Raw genomic sequence first — 17404 nt, 5'->3', positions numbered from 1 at the left:
TGGACCAGATACTTATATACACACACACACACACACACACACACACACACACAATGACCTAACTGCATTTACGTTTGGGGAGTCTAAAATGTTCAATCAAACACAGACTATACTGACAGTTTAAGTGTAGTGGGCAAAAGAAAGATAAAGGGTCATTCTTTTCCATAGTGTGACTAAATGTCTGTAAAACACAAACACATTTTTATTAAGAAAATTAATTTAATAAAAAAAAAAATCAATTAAATTTTAAATAAACAAACTAATAAATAAATAAATAAACATTTCTCCAACATACAATTGGGAGTGCTAAAGTAACGCAAACAAACCAGTACCGTGCAATGTGAATTTATCAGCAAAATCACCAGAAAGCAAGCAGTTTAAAATGAAGGAAAATAAATACTTCTTGTCCGATGTTTTTTTTGTTTATTTTTCCAAACTCAGTTTCAATATTTAGAATTCCTCAAAACATTTTGCAATTGTATTTATTCTAACAACTGGCAGAGCAGCCAGATATAATGTTAACCCTGGAGAGAGACTGTCACCGTCATATAAAGCAGCCTCTTGGTAAAGATAATTGTAGAGTTGTCAGACAATGCACCTCCACACACAAGGGGGATGTTTTTCTTATACACTGTACACTGGTCTGGAAACGTCAAAACAACTCACAGTTCACATTTATCATTAACCACAAAATTGAAAAGGAGGTTTTGTTTTGTATATAGAACAAATGATTAATGATAAAAGAAATATTTTGAATTGTTCTAATTTTTCTTTGAGTACTCAGTTTATTTAAACTATTTTCCGACTGGCTTGTGCAATTTATCATGCTGTACATTCCAGTATATTATATACTATATATATATTATTTTGTTTAATAAATTGTCCTGTCAAATGAAAGGATCAAAATATTATTAAATCGCAAAAGTCATTTTTAATAAAATACTGTAATTACCCCTGATTCTATAATTATCATTTCTGAAATAGCCAAAGATTACTTCTGACAACCAAAAATATCAAGCTACAATTACATTAGTGATGTCTCTTCAGAGAATGGAATTATTTTGAGAGGCTCAGTTTAATTGCTGAGCTCATAAATTGCAATTAACAATCTGTCCCATGCAAACTTTCTCATAAAATAAAATTATTACAGTAAGACTAAGTTTGAACTTATCGTATTGACTAATCATGTGCTCCAAGATCAGATTTCAATACTTTCGCTAGTACGTTATACAATTTCAAAGCGGTGGGGTTAAAAAATCTGCTTACTTAGGATAGAGGACTTTAACAGAACACTACAGCACAGACTAGACTAAACTTAAATGACATCAGAATTGCTTAAATGCTTCTGATCGTTATTTTAGAGGCTATCTAAACGAATCATAAGATGAAAACAGCTAGAGGTTCTTTTTTTTTTCAATCTATCAATATTTTGTTCCTTCTCCTTCCATTTAATTACAGCTACAACCTTTGAACGTACAGGATGAATACTTAGCTATTTCAAATGCAACGCTAAAAAAAAAAAAAAAAAAAAAGAGAAACAAAAAGAAGCCCTTTTTAACACAAAACAAATACATATTTTTTTTATATTTAGAAAAAGCCTGGTGACAAAACTGTGTTGTTACTTTTAACTCCAAATAAAAATACCATGATGCATGTTAAGCTGAAATAAGATAACCCTGCGGCTCTAGTTGTAAGAAGATATGCACATTTATATCTGGTGTTTTTTCCTGTACAGTACATGCAAACAATCAAGATGGAGCGTGTACCACGGCTGTACATGGAGTACCTATTTATAAATGGTCTTACCTCATTGAAGCGTGTGACAAGGTCCTCAATGGTGTTGTGGCTGCCACTCTTTTTGGAGAGGGCAGGAGCAGAGAGAGAGGTTTTAAGGACTGGATGCCGGTTCTGGCAGTCCGGACTGCCCAGGTCCCTGGTCAGGAAGCAGAGGTAATCGAGTGGAAAGACTCTGCGGTACAGCTGCTGCTCCTGCTCTGTCAAAATGCTGGCAATCTCCTCAGGGAACTGGATGAGGTGCCTCAAGTCAGCCAGATCCTTACTGATTCCAGCTACATTCGAGGGCAGAGTGTTTGAACCAGCCATCGTTGTGCCCAGTTGACGTTCTGAGAGGAGGCAAAGAAAACAGATTTATTCCCTGGTCTATTTTCTAGCTTTAGTAACTTTTGATAACTTTTACATAAAATGATGCAGCAAATAATTAGTTCAGTGGAAACAAAGTCAGACGACAGGTTACTGTAGTGATCTGTACCGCACTGTTTCTTTGCAAAAGCTGCAAAACTTGTGTAACAGATTGTGTCACATTGCAGCTGGAGAATGTCAATATGAATTAAACAAAAATAGAAGTTATAATAAAACATAGCTATGATCTAGATTTGATCAAAAAGTTCACTCACTCATAACGTGTATCACACAGTACACAATGAGAGCTGTCCAGTTTTCTCAGTTACATAATGCAGCTAAGGAATACCAACACTCTCAGTGACTCATTCCAGAACATTTGCTACAGATCCTCAGAGATTAATCAGAAAGAAAAACTTTTTTTTTTTTTTTTTACAAAATGTTTGGGGTAGACAGTTACTACAATTCCATAACAAATGCGGGTCACAAAATATGTGATTAATGGATTAATTAATCATTCTGAATAATCAATTGATAAAAGAAAACGTTAGGATTAAAAGTCTGAAACAAACTGATTATGCATGTACAGTTAATGCAGTGTTATTAGTCATTGTCTCCACACTGTTGTTCTTTCTCTGCTCTGCTGCAAATGCTGACCCCTTTCTTGTAAGAGTGATCAATGGGTTTGCAGCCCTAGTTCATTTTGAATGCAGGAATATCAACTGTGCTCACAAAGGATTCCTAATTTACAAATACTTGCAAACATATGTAACTGCAGTAGCTCTCGGGTCCAGCTCACACTCTACAGCTCCCCCGTTTAGTAAACAATACAGAACACCCTAAAACTGTTCACACAAATGACTTGCATACAGAATGAATGCACTGGCTGGTCTCTAGTTTAAATGTTTAGTGAATGTCTAAACCGCTAGTGGTTAAACCTGTACTGTAAACTACACTGAAGCACAATGTGTACATTTATAAAAATAATATGTAAATGAGACCACTCACAACAATGGATGCCAGAGCAAAAACCCAGAGAGGGAGGGGAATCCATGTCTACAAAAACACAGCACACATCTTTTCTTTCTTTCTTTTTAAATAATACACATTTCTGCAAATTAAATCCACATGTTTACAGATGGCATTGAGTTGAGTGGAATTAGCGGCATGCCAATCTACAAGCAAAAGCTGTTTGTGCAACACTGAAGGATTTTTCGAGCCTGAGCTATTCTTTTCTGGTCACATTAGCATTACTTCATACAACGATTGTAAAAAATGTTTCATGAGTCCAAAGAGCTGCACTATGAACACAAGCTTCCTAGACTGTGACATAATTTGAGTTACATCTATAAATCTATAAACTCCAGGGGGGGAGCTATTTTAATAATCTAAACATTGGCAGATCAAAATGCTTCACGTTTTAGGATACAGAGCTGCACTCAAGTGCAGCGCTTTTGAGTCTAAAGTCTAATCGATACATAAATACTCTGCATTCCCCCAAATTGTTCTAGATTGTTGCTGTTGTCTTTCAGTACCGAACCGGTTCCTGAAGTCAGCAGTTCCAAGTGCTGCAGCTGCTAAGGTCTGGAAAACAGAACTCAAGGAGAGCAATTTTAATAATCTAAACAGTGGCAGGTCTTAATACCACTGCTGAATCCTGCTGGGGTTCCTCCCCCCATGACAATTTATTCACTCATATATTCACATTTCTGAATACAATAAAAATACAGTAAAAAGAGGTCCACGAAAATTTATAATTAGACATTTATGGGCAGCCTTAAGATAGTAGTACAGTAACATCTGGCAGGTCACAGAATAGTGTTTGGAACGTCTCTCTCAATGTATTAGTGTGTTGTCATGAGGGACAGTGATGAAATGGTGTGTGAACAAGCTTGTGCAGCCATAAAGAAAGCTCTTTGGATATGCCGACTGCTCTCTCTAGTGCTTTAGAATATCTACTTTCAAAAACTAAAATTAAGGATACAGTAAGAGCTGAAAATAATACTCACTAGATTAATGTGTGATCTCCCATTACAGTCTTTGGAGTTTTGTTTTTATAGAAATGTCATCAGGAAGCCGTTAATATATACACTGTAGCTTGGAATTGGGCACTACATAATGTAACTGCCAAAAGCAGCAGTCGTTAATGAGGTGTGATAAGTAGTAGCCATCTTTGACAAAACCTAGAATGATAATTGAGCATCATCAAAAAATGCAAGTGAAAAACAGTGCAGTCCAGCAGACGTGCCCTCCCCATTCAAAGAAGCTCTGCTACGTGGCAGTTCCTGCAGGCAGAAACAGAAGCATGGATTACTGCCATTCTGATCCAGAGAAACTACCGCAAAGTCAAGCTTTTGATTTCAGTCCCTCGCTTTATATGTGCATAACGTGTTCCAGTCATCGACGTTTACAAGATAGCTCAATCTAAGGCACGATTAAGATGAAAACCATATCCGTAAAAGAAACATCCTTATTTTGGCTTATTTACAGAATAATAATTTATTGTTAAGTTTAGGTAAACTAACCACGACACTGCTACACGGTCCATGCTACAACTGACAGAAGAAACAAGTAGGCTGTGTTGGTAACTCACATAACACCGTGTAACAAATTTTTTTTTTTTTTTTTTGGTTCCTGGGTAGTAAGTGTTATTTCCTAATTGCTTATGCCTCAAAAGTACAGAAAATGGCTATTATTCCCCGCAAACTTTGCTTTTGTGACCAGGACAGTGATATTTTGAAATTGACCTATTTTCCAGAACATTCCAGATAGATTCAGTGCTGAGTAAACTTGGAGTAACTTCTAGAACTTTCTAGAACTTTCCAGTAATATAAATAGTAGTATAAATACAGGGGCCTTAAGCCCACCAGTTCAGTTTAGTTGCAGCTGCCTAAGTGGATACATATCTGCATTTTTCTGAGATGGCATCAAGAGGCTGCAATGGTGGCATTCCTGATGGGTCTCCAAGGCGGTTTTACCAAGTTTCCCTGCTATCTTTGCCTTTAGAACAGCAGGGACACTAAGGCGCACTACCACAGGCGGGACTGGCCACAGCAGACCAAGTTCTCTGTGGGGAGGAACAACGTCAAGTGGGAGCCACTGGTGGACCCCCGGAAGGTGCTGATGCCACCAGTGCACATCAAATTGGGCCTTATGAAACAATTTGTCAGAGCTCTAGATAAGGAGTCGGCAGCCTTCAAGTACCTTCAAGACTTCTTCCCTAAGCTGTCTGAGGCAAAGGTCAAATCCGCTGTCTTCGTCGGACCACAGATAAAGAAGATCCTGGAGTGCAATGAATTCCACAAGCAGCTCACTAGTAAGGACAAAGCAGCTTGGAACAGCTTTGTTGCAGTGGTTCGGCTTCCTGGGCAATCACAAGGCCGAAAACTATGTGGAGCAGGTTGAGACTCTGGTGAAGAACTACGGCACAATGGGCTGTAGGATGTCCCTCAAAGTCCATATCCTTGATGCTCATCTTGATAAATTCAAGGAGAACATGGGAGCGTACTCGGAGGAGCAAGGCGAGCGCTTCCACCAGGATATATATCACTTCTAAATCTTTTGTAGTCATTTTTGTATTACTTTAGTATAAATACATGTTAATTTGGATTCATATGTTGTTTTTTTCTGACTTTATGTGAACGAACACAAATTCGCCCGTTTTCTCATTGGAAATAGGTAAATTTCAAAACATCACTGTCCTGGTCACAAAAGCAAAGTTTGTGGGTTATAACAGCCATTTTCTATACTTTTGAGGCATAAGCAATTAGGAAATAACACTTACTACCCAGGAACAAAAATTGTGTTGCATAGTGTAATCAACCACCACGACTGTAAACTAAATTAGAGCCTCCATACTCGATGCCAGGGATAAGAAAACACCCTTTTTCATTCTGATCAATTGCTATTTGTTTTTCTTTTCATATCCAGCCCTTAAATTACATGAATGGGTCGCCGCTGGGGGTTTTCCAGGACACTGTACAAATATCGAGCTCAATTTCTTTTAAATATGTCGAGGCAATGCCAGTTCCATCTGGGGTTGCGGCATTTAAATCATTCTGTTAAATTTGAATAGGAAGGCTGAGCCGCCTCATTCAAGGCAGTGCTGCTTCACTGGCTATGAAAGATATAAATGAGGATGAAATCTCTCTAGAATTATTTGTTTTAAACGTACCATGTGTCACGCAAGGCAACACTTTAAGTTGCAAGTATGAGCAAGAATATGTTCTTTGGCAATGTAAAACCTGTTATGTAATGAGCTATGCACATCAATAATATATATATTTTTTCGGTGTCGAAACCATTCCAAATGGATGACAATATTGTATCAAAACTAGTCAGATACAGTATAATAATAGATATAGTGCCTTTCACAGTGGATCACCATGACAAAGCACTTTACAAGCGTATGATGCATGTGCATTCAGGCTTGACAACCCTGTGACAGAAATAGCGAACAGAATGAATGTACAGTCAATCTCAGTTAACTCCACACCCCAGGGGGGTGCCATTTAGTGCTGACTAATCCAAGGTGTCGAGTTAACCACAGGTGCACATGAGCCATGGCATTAGCATGCATACAAGTAACAAAACTCACATGTTTGCAGTATTAGAGTATTTACAAGTTTATTGTCCTCATGAAAACGGTTGAAAGAACGAAAACAATCCAACCACAAACTGTTGACTATACTTTTAGGTATTGGCTTGTTGTATAGTCTAATTTGACAGCTTGAATAGCAAAAGTCAACAAATGTACATTACAGAGAATTAACTCACTGAACAAAAACAATAATAAACAACTTAGTTTCACACAAAAAAAAAAATCAAACATTGTCGACTGAATCGCATGTATCCCCAATAACCTGAGCTTTAAAGCCAATTGAACGAGAACTAATTTTTTGCTTCTCACTCATTATGAACTGACACTGTAACCATCTCTGCACCTGGTAGTTAAATTAATGAATGAATAAACGATGCTTCCAGTCAGAGGTCAGTCACGTGAAATGACAGTGTCAACTTATCCACTAGTCTTTTTAATACTTTGTATCCCTTCGGTACCAGTAATAAGTGTTGAGTTACGAGTAAAGCGTGGCTTCAAATTAAAAAACTAAAGCGGCAGGATGCATATATTTTATATGGAGAAAATTCGGGACCAAGTCTGTCTGTCGAATTAAGCAAAGGTGCCTAGTTATCTACCAGTCGAGTTAACCAAGGTTGACTGTATCTCAAATTCTGAAGTTTAACTTCAAACAACTCAAGTGAAAGGAGATCATGTGGCATTACATGACTTTTTTGTATAAAAATCTGTTGGCAAAAAGTAAAAGGGTCTCATCTGTCAAGAAAAAAAAACATTTTTTCCATTAACTTACACAAACTCACATATGAAATTGCTCAGCTCAGCATTGATTTTAATGAAGATCTGTATCAGGGCTGAAATTTACTAAAGCATCCATCTCTAAAGGTGGGTGCAGTTGATGCTAAGCATTTGGAGCTGGGCAGATGCAATCTGACACACAAACGGCGCTAATTGCTTCATCATTCCAGGCAAAGGACCAGCCTTCTTTGAAGTGCTTTTAAAACAAACAGCACAGCATAGCGCAAGGCCACGTTTAGGGGCACCTTCACATTTTTAGATATATATCTCAACTACTTTACAAATTGAACGCTTTCACCTAAAAACAAGCTAACCTTAAAATGACTATACAGTAGTTTGTTTAACAGAAAAAGGCCACGCATTTTGTAACCTTGTTTTACAAAAGACCTTTTAAAACATGCAGTTTCCAACATGCTTAAAAAACACAACCCTACTACTTGAAAGCCATTTGTTGTTTCCAAATCCGTATCTATAGTTTTTGGATCAGGTTCATTTGGAACTCAAGCTACTTTGGACAAGGTATTACTTGAACAAAACACTTAACTGCTATTTCTATATTCTTTTTAAATTTTTTTTTTTTTTTTAAATGTATTTTTTATTTGCGACGCTGACAGCACATCCAATAATCATATATATATGTGATCACCAGGAGAAACCAGTTTTGCTGAAGAACCATCAAATTCTCAAGAGGATATAGAGAAGGTCTCACTCCTGTGACACTGAGGTACATTAAAATAGACACATGTTTTGTATACTGCCTTCCTCAATGTACACTGTATAGAAATATGACTTGGTTTCTTATAGTCTTATTACTCCTCTATTCACTATACAGTAGCACTAAAGATCAGCTCAAGAAACGTGTGTTTTAGATCAGGTTGAGCGTACAATATAACATTATGTGCTCCTATAACACCTGCACCAGGTAAAGGAATATGTTGTTACAGGATACCTGTATATAAAACCCCAACACAGGTTTCTAATTTAGGGTGGTACACAATAAGAATGTTTAAGTTATAGACTTTAAAATGCACTGAATTTCAAACAGGGTACATTTTCGTACGCAAAAGTTTACCATTGCAAATATATTATCCGTAAATTTAGCCTCAAATTGTAGCCCAGTTATTTTGTTAATAACACAAGACAATAATATTTCTAGAACCCCCCCTCCTCCTGTGAAAACTGGAGGAGCACACCATGTGCTTGACTCAGGCTTATTTGTGCTTGCTGTATTTATCACCACATCCACCTCAAGCCATACATCTGATAATGGAAGTCTCACCGGAGCACTCAGGGGTTTGGCCAACTAATGCCATGGAAACCAGACTCATTTCCTGTAACTTTACTGGCCAGTTTAAAAATATAATACTAAAAGATGTCTATGTATGAATTGGGTGCTAAGGGTTGTAAACCTGTTGAGAGTACAAATCAAAGGTTTATCTGCACCCCAAAGGATGCACACTAACAGGACATAACCATTTCAGAGTGGAAGTAATATACACGGAATAAAACATAAGCATGATCTTTTACAAGGACACAATGTAGCATTATTATCCTCAAAAAGCAGTTTTTATGTTAATTCAAATTTGAAACGTTTAAATAATATCAACAATACAAATGTCACGAATTATGTCCATTAATAAATAAATATAAACTCACACATTTATTTTTTAATCTCACCAGCTAGTCATTAAGAACTATTAAGGAAAAATATTTGTTTTAAAAATAATATATTCAGTGTACACATTAACATATTTAAAAAGTGCTTTACAAGACAAACTGTATACATCTTTCCTAATTATCAACTAACAAAAAATAAACATAAGCATTTAAATATAGACTCTGCTTATAAAAGTGTTAAATGTTCACCCAAAATAAACAGAAGCATGCAGTACACACACACACACACATACACACACCATTTTGCATTTGCTACAGAGGAATACAAGAATCTTGAAATCATGTTTATGTATAGTATGGTACTATAAGCCTTTACTTCACATAATTTGAAAAATATATTGAGGAGAGCCAGTCATCATCTCTGTACCCACAACACAGTATACATTGTGTGTGAAGCATTTCCTTAAGAAAACAAGGACAGCCGATTCCAGGTTTCAAACTGACCTTATAGTGGCTATTCATCATTATGAAAAAAGCAGACAAACTGTTTTCCAAAAATGAACTAAAAACAGACTACAATCCCCAATAACTGTATGCATAAAATCAAATACTACAGGTACCACAACACTGAGGCTATAGTCTATAAAGCATATCTCATTAAGTCAAATGTGATTTCACTTAGGCAATACCCAGGCTGGATAAACCTTTCTACTTTCAGTCCAGCAAAAACTGGCTAAAATAATATCAACACGGAGTCAGCATCCTTGAACTTCAATACCTCTGACAGCTCTTCAATGAATTGGAAACTTACTTATCAATAAGCAATCCATCCTGGGTGAACGTTTTCATTGGTATGGAAGAGGAACAGGTATCCCAGCCTCAGGGAAGGACAGAGTGCTGCAGTTGTCCACATTTAACTGTCAGGCAGCAGCTGCGTGCTGAAATCTGACAAAATGCATATCTGTGTGTGTGTGTGAGAGAGAGAGAGAGAGAGAGAGAGAGAGAGAGAGAGAGAGAGAGAGAGAGAGAGAGAGAGAGAGAGAGAGAGAGAGAGAGAGAGCAAGAGAGAGAGAGAGACAGAGAGAACTGAGGAGACGATCGTGCTTGCAGAAGGTCAGGTTACCCATAGATAAAAGCCTGGATACCGAGACTCCAAAGGGAGGAAATCAAGCATCTAAACATTGGCCTGTGTCAATCCAAGGGCCAAACACAGTTCACCAGATTGAAAATTAAGAGGCTGACAAATTTATTTTAGATGCGGAGTGAAGGTTTGAAATTACAGGTAGATGGTTCACTTCAAGCCGTCACAAATGTTAACATTTTAGAAGATTACAAGAATTTCATGGTAGATGTAATTAGTAGAAGGGTGATTTATATATTTTTTTCCTTCACTGTATTTCGTTACAAAAAGGTTTTCTCGCTAATACAGTAAACATAATTCCTGTTAATCTTAAAGATTTATGCGGTCTTTCAAAAAAAGATTTCATCATACCAGATAATGCATGCTTATTACTTAATTTATCACTGATTACCTAGTTGCTGAAACCATATACTTTAAAACAAAAACTGTAATAAATAGTAATGCACTGCATTGTAAAACTGTTGTCCCTAGTTAAAACCAGTTTGTTAAACAGAATGAACAGAGCACTGCAGTCCTGACCACTTTGCCTTTAGCGTGGTTAATTGATGCAGAGTCTCATTAGCATGACCGGGCAAAATCAAACGGTGTTCAAAACCACCTAAAACAGCTGACACATTTACTAGGACCTGCTTAGCCTCAATACAAAAACATAGATATAATAATAAACCAGCACATCATTACATTCCTGGATTTGAATAGTACACCACTGCCTGCCAAACTGCAAAAGGAACTGTATACAGTATAGCAGCTAAAGTCTGTGGAACACTGAAGTAAACTTGCTAACTGTCTTTAGAACTGTACAGGGGGTTGAAGAAAACTTTTGAACATGCGAGATTATATATATATATATATATATATATATATATATATATATATATATATATATATATATATATATATATATATAGTTTTCTTCTTCTTCTAAACTCAGTGAGACTGGTAATTAATGTAATAAATAAAAAACGTGTATGTTTTATTTATTCGCCCGATAAATCGTGATTATTGTGATAATTTACAGATGATAATCGATTACTGAAAATATCATTATCGTCCAACCCATATGACATCATTTACACTGCAGCAGTCAGTCTTGAGTCTCTCTGAATAAACAAAGCACTGGTTTAGTTACCCGAGGCCTGTCCTCCAACCAGTCCAGAATGCTATATTATCCTGCCACTTTTACACCAGACCAACACAGCAATCACCTTAATGCTGTGACCTTTCTGCTTGGCATCAATACCTCCCCCACATTCACAATGGAGGCATGTAACTCCATGTGCTAACCAACATTATATAACAGACGACTCAAGAGACTTACAGGGCAAATGACTCATTGTGACAACTCTTATAAGAGACGCCAGGCAACCTTCCTAGGTCTAGGTTTTAATACAGCAATGAAAAACACAGTTTGGATTAATCTTGCTTGACAGTAACTGTATATAAATCACTACAAAAGGTGACAACAAAGTTAAGTGCAGAACTAAATTCAAAACAGACTATGAAATGAAAATCAAAATAACACAATTACAGCTGTGAGGAAGTAGATCATTTTCACATTGAGTGCTGTTTTATTAATTGATTTAGCTTGTAAATAAAACAGCTGCCTCAAATGTGGACAAATGGTTGTCTTCGAACAAAACATTTTGGTAGCAAAGCATATTGGACATCAAAATCTGTTCTTCATCTATCAGTGCCATTAAAGTTATTGGCAGAGCAAATGGTACGTCAAATTACAATCCAGGGCTTTTGGTTCAATCAAATCAATGAATCAAAAACTTCATTTATTTACAATGACCACCTGGTTCACACCTTCATGCTCCACAGTCACTCACCTTCTTTAATTCTTTGTAATTGAACTAATGATAAAGTGGATAAATGTAATAAATACTCCCAAATATGTTTCTTTCAACAGCCCACAATTGCATTACAACTGCAAACAAATCAATTAGAAATACCTTGATGCTTAGGGTGGATAAACCTTTCTCCACTGCAGAATCTTGTCCTATTGACAACACCGGTTATATATAGTTGCATCTAAAGCATTACCTACAGACTGACTGGTGAAGCAGTCGAAATTTCAGAATGGTAAGAATCCTACGCATGTAGGGACAGTCTTACTGTAGGACAAGATCTGATTGAGCCGTCATAACCACACTGTTTCCTCTCACTTTTCTCTCTATAAAGTATGGAAAACATGACAAGACAACATAACATCTGTAGATTTCTGAAAACCCAGAATTGTTTTCAGTAAACATATGGGTACAGGATTAAACACAAAAAAGGTAAAGTTTTCAGAAAAGTAATACTCTGTAAACTTGACCACCTATACAAGTACTGGAGTGGTATGGTAGTTTAGTGTTTTGTGTATTAAACTCCAACTGGGAAAAGGATTACATTAAGAGAGGTGGAAGTAGTAAGAGTCCCAAAAAGAAAACCACAAGTATTTATTTTAAACTATTAAAGCTAATACGGCACAGGTCTACCTGGGTGTTCATTATAATACATTCATTCCCAAACGTAGATCAACAAAGACAAAGTTGTAGGATGGTCTCTGCTCATTCATTACAGAGTCTGAAGAGCTTATTCGCCAGACTACAGTTTAGAAAACAGTCCACACTGCCTAAATAAATGTTTGATCAACGCATGTTGAAACCACTTGATTGCCATTTACCAACACATTTTCAAAATGTGGCGACAGCAGATTCCTCCAGCAATACAAACAGTGCACAGGTGGCATATTCTTCTCCCCTGGACCTTGGGAGAAACCTGAACCTGATTCAATGCAGTCTTGTAGAATGTCTACTTAAAGAGAAGCCAAATGTTGCCCCTGTTTAATATTTATTTAAAAGGTAACACCAGCTCACCTTTTATCATTGCTCTGCCAGTGAATCCTGCTAAGAGGTTCAGCAGCCCACTCCGTGCTCCTATGGATGTGGTAGCTTCTAGCAGAGCCCCGTTGATGTGATCAGAGATGGACGTTCTTTGGAGAGTGGCGAGGTACTTAGGCAGCACACTGCGGACACATGGCTTTATATCACAGCAACCTCCATCTCTCCTCCAGGCTACTGCCGAGGCCAGGAGCTTTCTGGAAGGATGGAGCAGGTTCTCAAGAGCTTCCTCCCCCCTTTCTCCTCTCAGTGCATTGTGGATCTGTGAGCACAGCAAGAAGACAAATTGATTAGAACTGGAAAATGCCCCTGCTGGAAAGTTGCCAGGTAGGTTTATAACTGGAGACTGTATTTTTTATTTCATGCATAATTATAAAACACTAAACTGTGGTGCAGCATGTATAGAATTCAATGGCAAAGGCTTTGACAATGATTTTTTTCAATGTCTTTCATCGATGAGAATCCTTGCCCATTGCTAGGATACAGGTATCAAAGGTTTGATAGAAACCACCTTTATATTGAGAGCACAGAATATGTAAAATAAACCAAATTAAAATAAGTTTTAAATACCTGTGATGTTAGTATAGCTATTTTGATTCCGTGCTTGGGTACAATTGTAGCAGTACAAATTTGACTTGAAGAAAAATCAGATCAGCTTGCAATCCACAATTTCCTTGTGAGAACATAAAATTAACCTTATTCTTCAAAAGGACAAGAACCAATTACAGCTATTTAAAAGGACAACCGCCCCACGATATGTAACTCATTTGTTTCTAAATTGCCAGCATAACCCTATTTCTTTTCATGTCGTAGGGTATTTGCGCTGACTAACTATTCCAGCAAATGTCATTTTTTAGCCACTTCAAAAGCTGAATTTGAAAAAAGCGAAAATCAGTTTTAGAAATGATTTTCACTTTGGGGGATTAGAACATATATTGTTATTTAAATCTTTTAGGTTACTTTATTTATTTTTTTTGTATTATTATTTAGATCAAGCTACACATAACATTTACCCTGAAACTGCCAACAGCAAAAGGCTCCCTTTTCAACAGCTATTCAAGTGCAGAAAACAGTCCAAAAATATATCTGAAGAGCAGCATTTAAGTGTATGAAGTCTACAGTTGGAGTGGTTATGCCTTCAGTCCTCAGTTATAAGGGAAGGAAAGGAAAGGTTGTCTTCTCCCAGTGAACTGGAACTCAGAATACTAAAAACATTTCAGGTTTCTTTTATTTGTCTGTTATACTTGCTGTACACCAACCAGGAAATGAGCTCATTGATCACCTTAAACAGGTTCAGCCACATTATTATAATTTTAATTGCAGCACTGCATAAACAACTAACATATACAAATTAAAAACGTTTATAACATTTACAACAGTGTCTTAGTAAGACATTCTAAGAAGCAATTTAAGGTCATATCTGTCATAGGGGTACTTTATGATCTGAGAAACACTGATTCACATCATTGGTTACAACAGTTAGTGAAGATATCAACTGGTATTCTGAGATGTCATTATTTTAACCCCAGAGTTGTGTTTTTAGCTTGCGTCCCACTACTCTTCCAAAAAACAAAAATCGAGGTAAGTTTCCATAGAGGTTTGTCCACTTGTGTGAAATGAGGACAGAGTCAGAACAAAGGACATGAGTAAACAATACTCCCTAGAAACTGACCATGGTTCTTTGCTTATTAGCCATAGCGTTTCGGAGTTGCACAACGGTTGATTACATATGTATCTAACAAACTGAATACAACAACATCTCAAAGCTAGATGCATTCAATGATTTACTCTAGCCTATGTTTCCCTTTCAGGTTGCTCAGTTAGAATACTTTTCTCTGATATTCCTGTCCAAAACATTTGTGAAGTCCTTTCACTTTTAGTTACTTAGCAACTAATTCACTGCTGTACAGCTTTGGAAAATTACTAAGGCTCTAATAACTAGGAGCCAGCAACTCACTGTATCTGACATAAAAGGGAACACATTCAAGACATTTGTTAAAGCATTTCCAGGTGGTAGACCATTCTAATGTCCAGAACATTCATCAGCAGATACACTGGATAAGAACCAACCTGTGGTACACCAGCTCCATTTACACAAGGATATGGAAAAATAGGGCTTTGAAGATACAGTCCGGCATTTGTAATGCAGGAAACATTTAGCATTTTTTTGTAAATTGAAATCAATGACCTGCAATGCTTAGGCAAGCAGCTGCAAGAGTTAATCTAAAATGCAGTTACAGTAAACTTTACAATACATTAACTACATGTAGTTACACTGTATTTGTGATGTACTATTATTTTCTACATGTACTTAGCATGCAAGGATGGAACACCATACACTACCACACGTATTTAACAACAAACTATCACTTTTAGTTTAATAAATAATGCACAAGGTAATTGTAGGTATATTACACAAGTTCAGGAACAAACCATCCAGGTAGTAAAGTAGGGCCAACATTAAACTGACACTTTAAGCAATACCATCATAAATTATGTGCAAAACAACAAAATATCAGATTGCTAATCCCAATGATTAATTTAGAAATGTACACTACATACACGTGTCACTGCTAAAAGGGTAAAACTCTGCTTGCGTTGCAAATGTTTTGCGTAAAATCGCAAGTGAGTAAAATCTGAGAGTGGCTGAGAAACTGTAATTATCGCAGCTCTGCGGAAATTAATAAATTAACATTAACACAGGAAATAAACCGCAACTGTCTCAAAGTATAGCCATCGCAACCTTTTGCAAAACGATGACGCATTATTCGAGCTTGACGAGGTATATCCCCAGCACCTCTTCAGCTACGAAAATGTCATTAAATGTTTTGCTCTCCAATACGTTTTCTTACAGTTCTCAAATTGTCCATTCTGCAAGTTATAAACAGAGACAGTCCACTGCCAGGGACATTTACTTTACCATATATGTGACACAATGACGCTGGCTGCGAAAGGACTGCGACTCTATTGTCGTTTTTTATACACAAATGAATTAAGCTTACTTGATTTGAAAAACGTCTTGAACGATACAAACAAATTCCTATACCACTCGTAGTTGTACACAACAAGCTTCAATATGAAAGCTGAACATTAATTTCAATAAACAATATGTTTTGAATGAAAAAAAAAATTGTAGCCTACTTCACTGAAGTGAAACCTGGCTCTGTTCTTTTTAAATACCACTGCTTCCGATTATACTACTGCTTAATAACAGGAACATCACTTTATTTAGGGTTAGTGTTGAACATGCCTGCTCTTACACCCCCCGACCCGCCTCCCCCGCCTGCACGGCGACTCAGGAACATTGCCTGCTAACTTCCGCTATTCAAATAAAATATAAAACCAATAATACCTGTCTGGTTTTCTCTTTCCTTTTTTCAATGAATATAATGTAATTAATAGAGAATAAAAACAAACCAAACTAACAACTGTCTAGCCTAAAAAGAAATATATTATTTATGTATTAATTAATTTTTTTTCAATATCTACAAACTGCAGGCTCTGTTGCATTCACAACACTAATAATCTTAGATAAGATATTACTACAGCGCGGACCATGGGTCAAACCAATGTTTATATAGGGCGCGTGTATTTTTTATTTATTTATTTTTAAATCAATGTCAGCCTTCTGGAGTCATCTGAAAGCTTTTCCACTTTATTTCATTTTAAACCGTTTGCCACACCATAACAAAACATAGAATAATAGTGCATATACTGTACACAGAGCAAAAAGATTAAACAGACGAAATACATAGTTGTGTACCCCCATAGTATTATTTAAAATAAACCAAATAAATTAAATGTTTGAGTTGTAAATAAACCAAAATGTTATTATGTTTAATCAAAAGTATAAATTGAACAAGTCAAGGAATGTTTCACATTCTCTCTATATTCTGCCCCCACTATATTTCCTTTTTTCTGTTGCTCTGCTAGCATTTGCAAATACAGCTGTCTGAAATCCAAATTCACTCTAACTAGAAACAGAGATTGTCCTGAAATACTAGTCATCTAACTTTCTCACATTCTATTATGATTAAGCCAACACCCCTTTAGACTAGTTAAATCTTATGAGTCATCACCAAATCCAATTACATTAGTTCTTTCGTGTTTAATAATTTCACAACATTAATATTGCAGCAATACATTTAGGTGCAATAGAACACTAGTCTCTAGCTGGAATGTTAACGTTAGTTAATGGGCATTATGTGAGCAAAATCCACAATTTGTGCAGTGAGAGTGTGCTAA

At 36.6% G+C, this 17404-nt stretch overlaps 1 protein-coding gene across 8 annotated transcripts in view; it reads right to left on the bottom strand.

The window, feature by feature from the left end:
- LOC121325753 (1-phosphatidylinositol 4,5-bisphosphate phosphodiesterase epsilon-1-like) overlaps nt 1–17404 on the bottom strand; it is a 122642-nt gene that overhangs the window by 45660 nt on the left and 59578 nt on the right. For 7 of the 8 annotated variants that reach the window (XM_041268687.1, XM_041268685.1, XM_041268686.1 and 4 more), the window contains exons 3-4: nt 13136–13421; nt 1807–2123 (exon numbers count right to left, since the gene is read on the bottom strand). In XM_041268687.1, coding sequence (XP_041124621.1) covers nt 1807–2123; nt 13136–13421 — 603 coding nt within the window. Of the gene's footprint in view, nt 1–1806; nt 2124–9941; nt 10093–13135; nt 13422–17404 lie in introns of those variants that run through there. The other variant, XM_041268692.1, reaches the window with a different exon arrangement.

Source organism: Polyodon spathula, chromosome 13 (genome assembly GCF_017654505.1).
Source record: "Polyodon spathula isolate WHYD16114869_AA chromosome 13, ASM1765450v1, whole genome shotgun sequence".
NCBI classification, from domain to species: domain Eukaryota; kingdom Metazoa; phylum Chordata; class Actinopteri; order Acipenseriformes; family Polyodontidae; genus Polyodon; species Polyodon spathula.
This window is presented reverse-complemented; position numbering and strand designations above follow the sequence as displayed.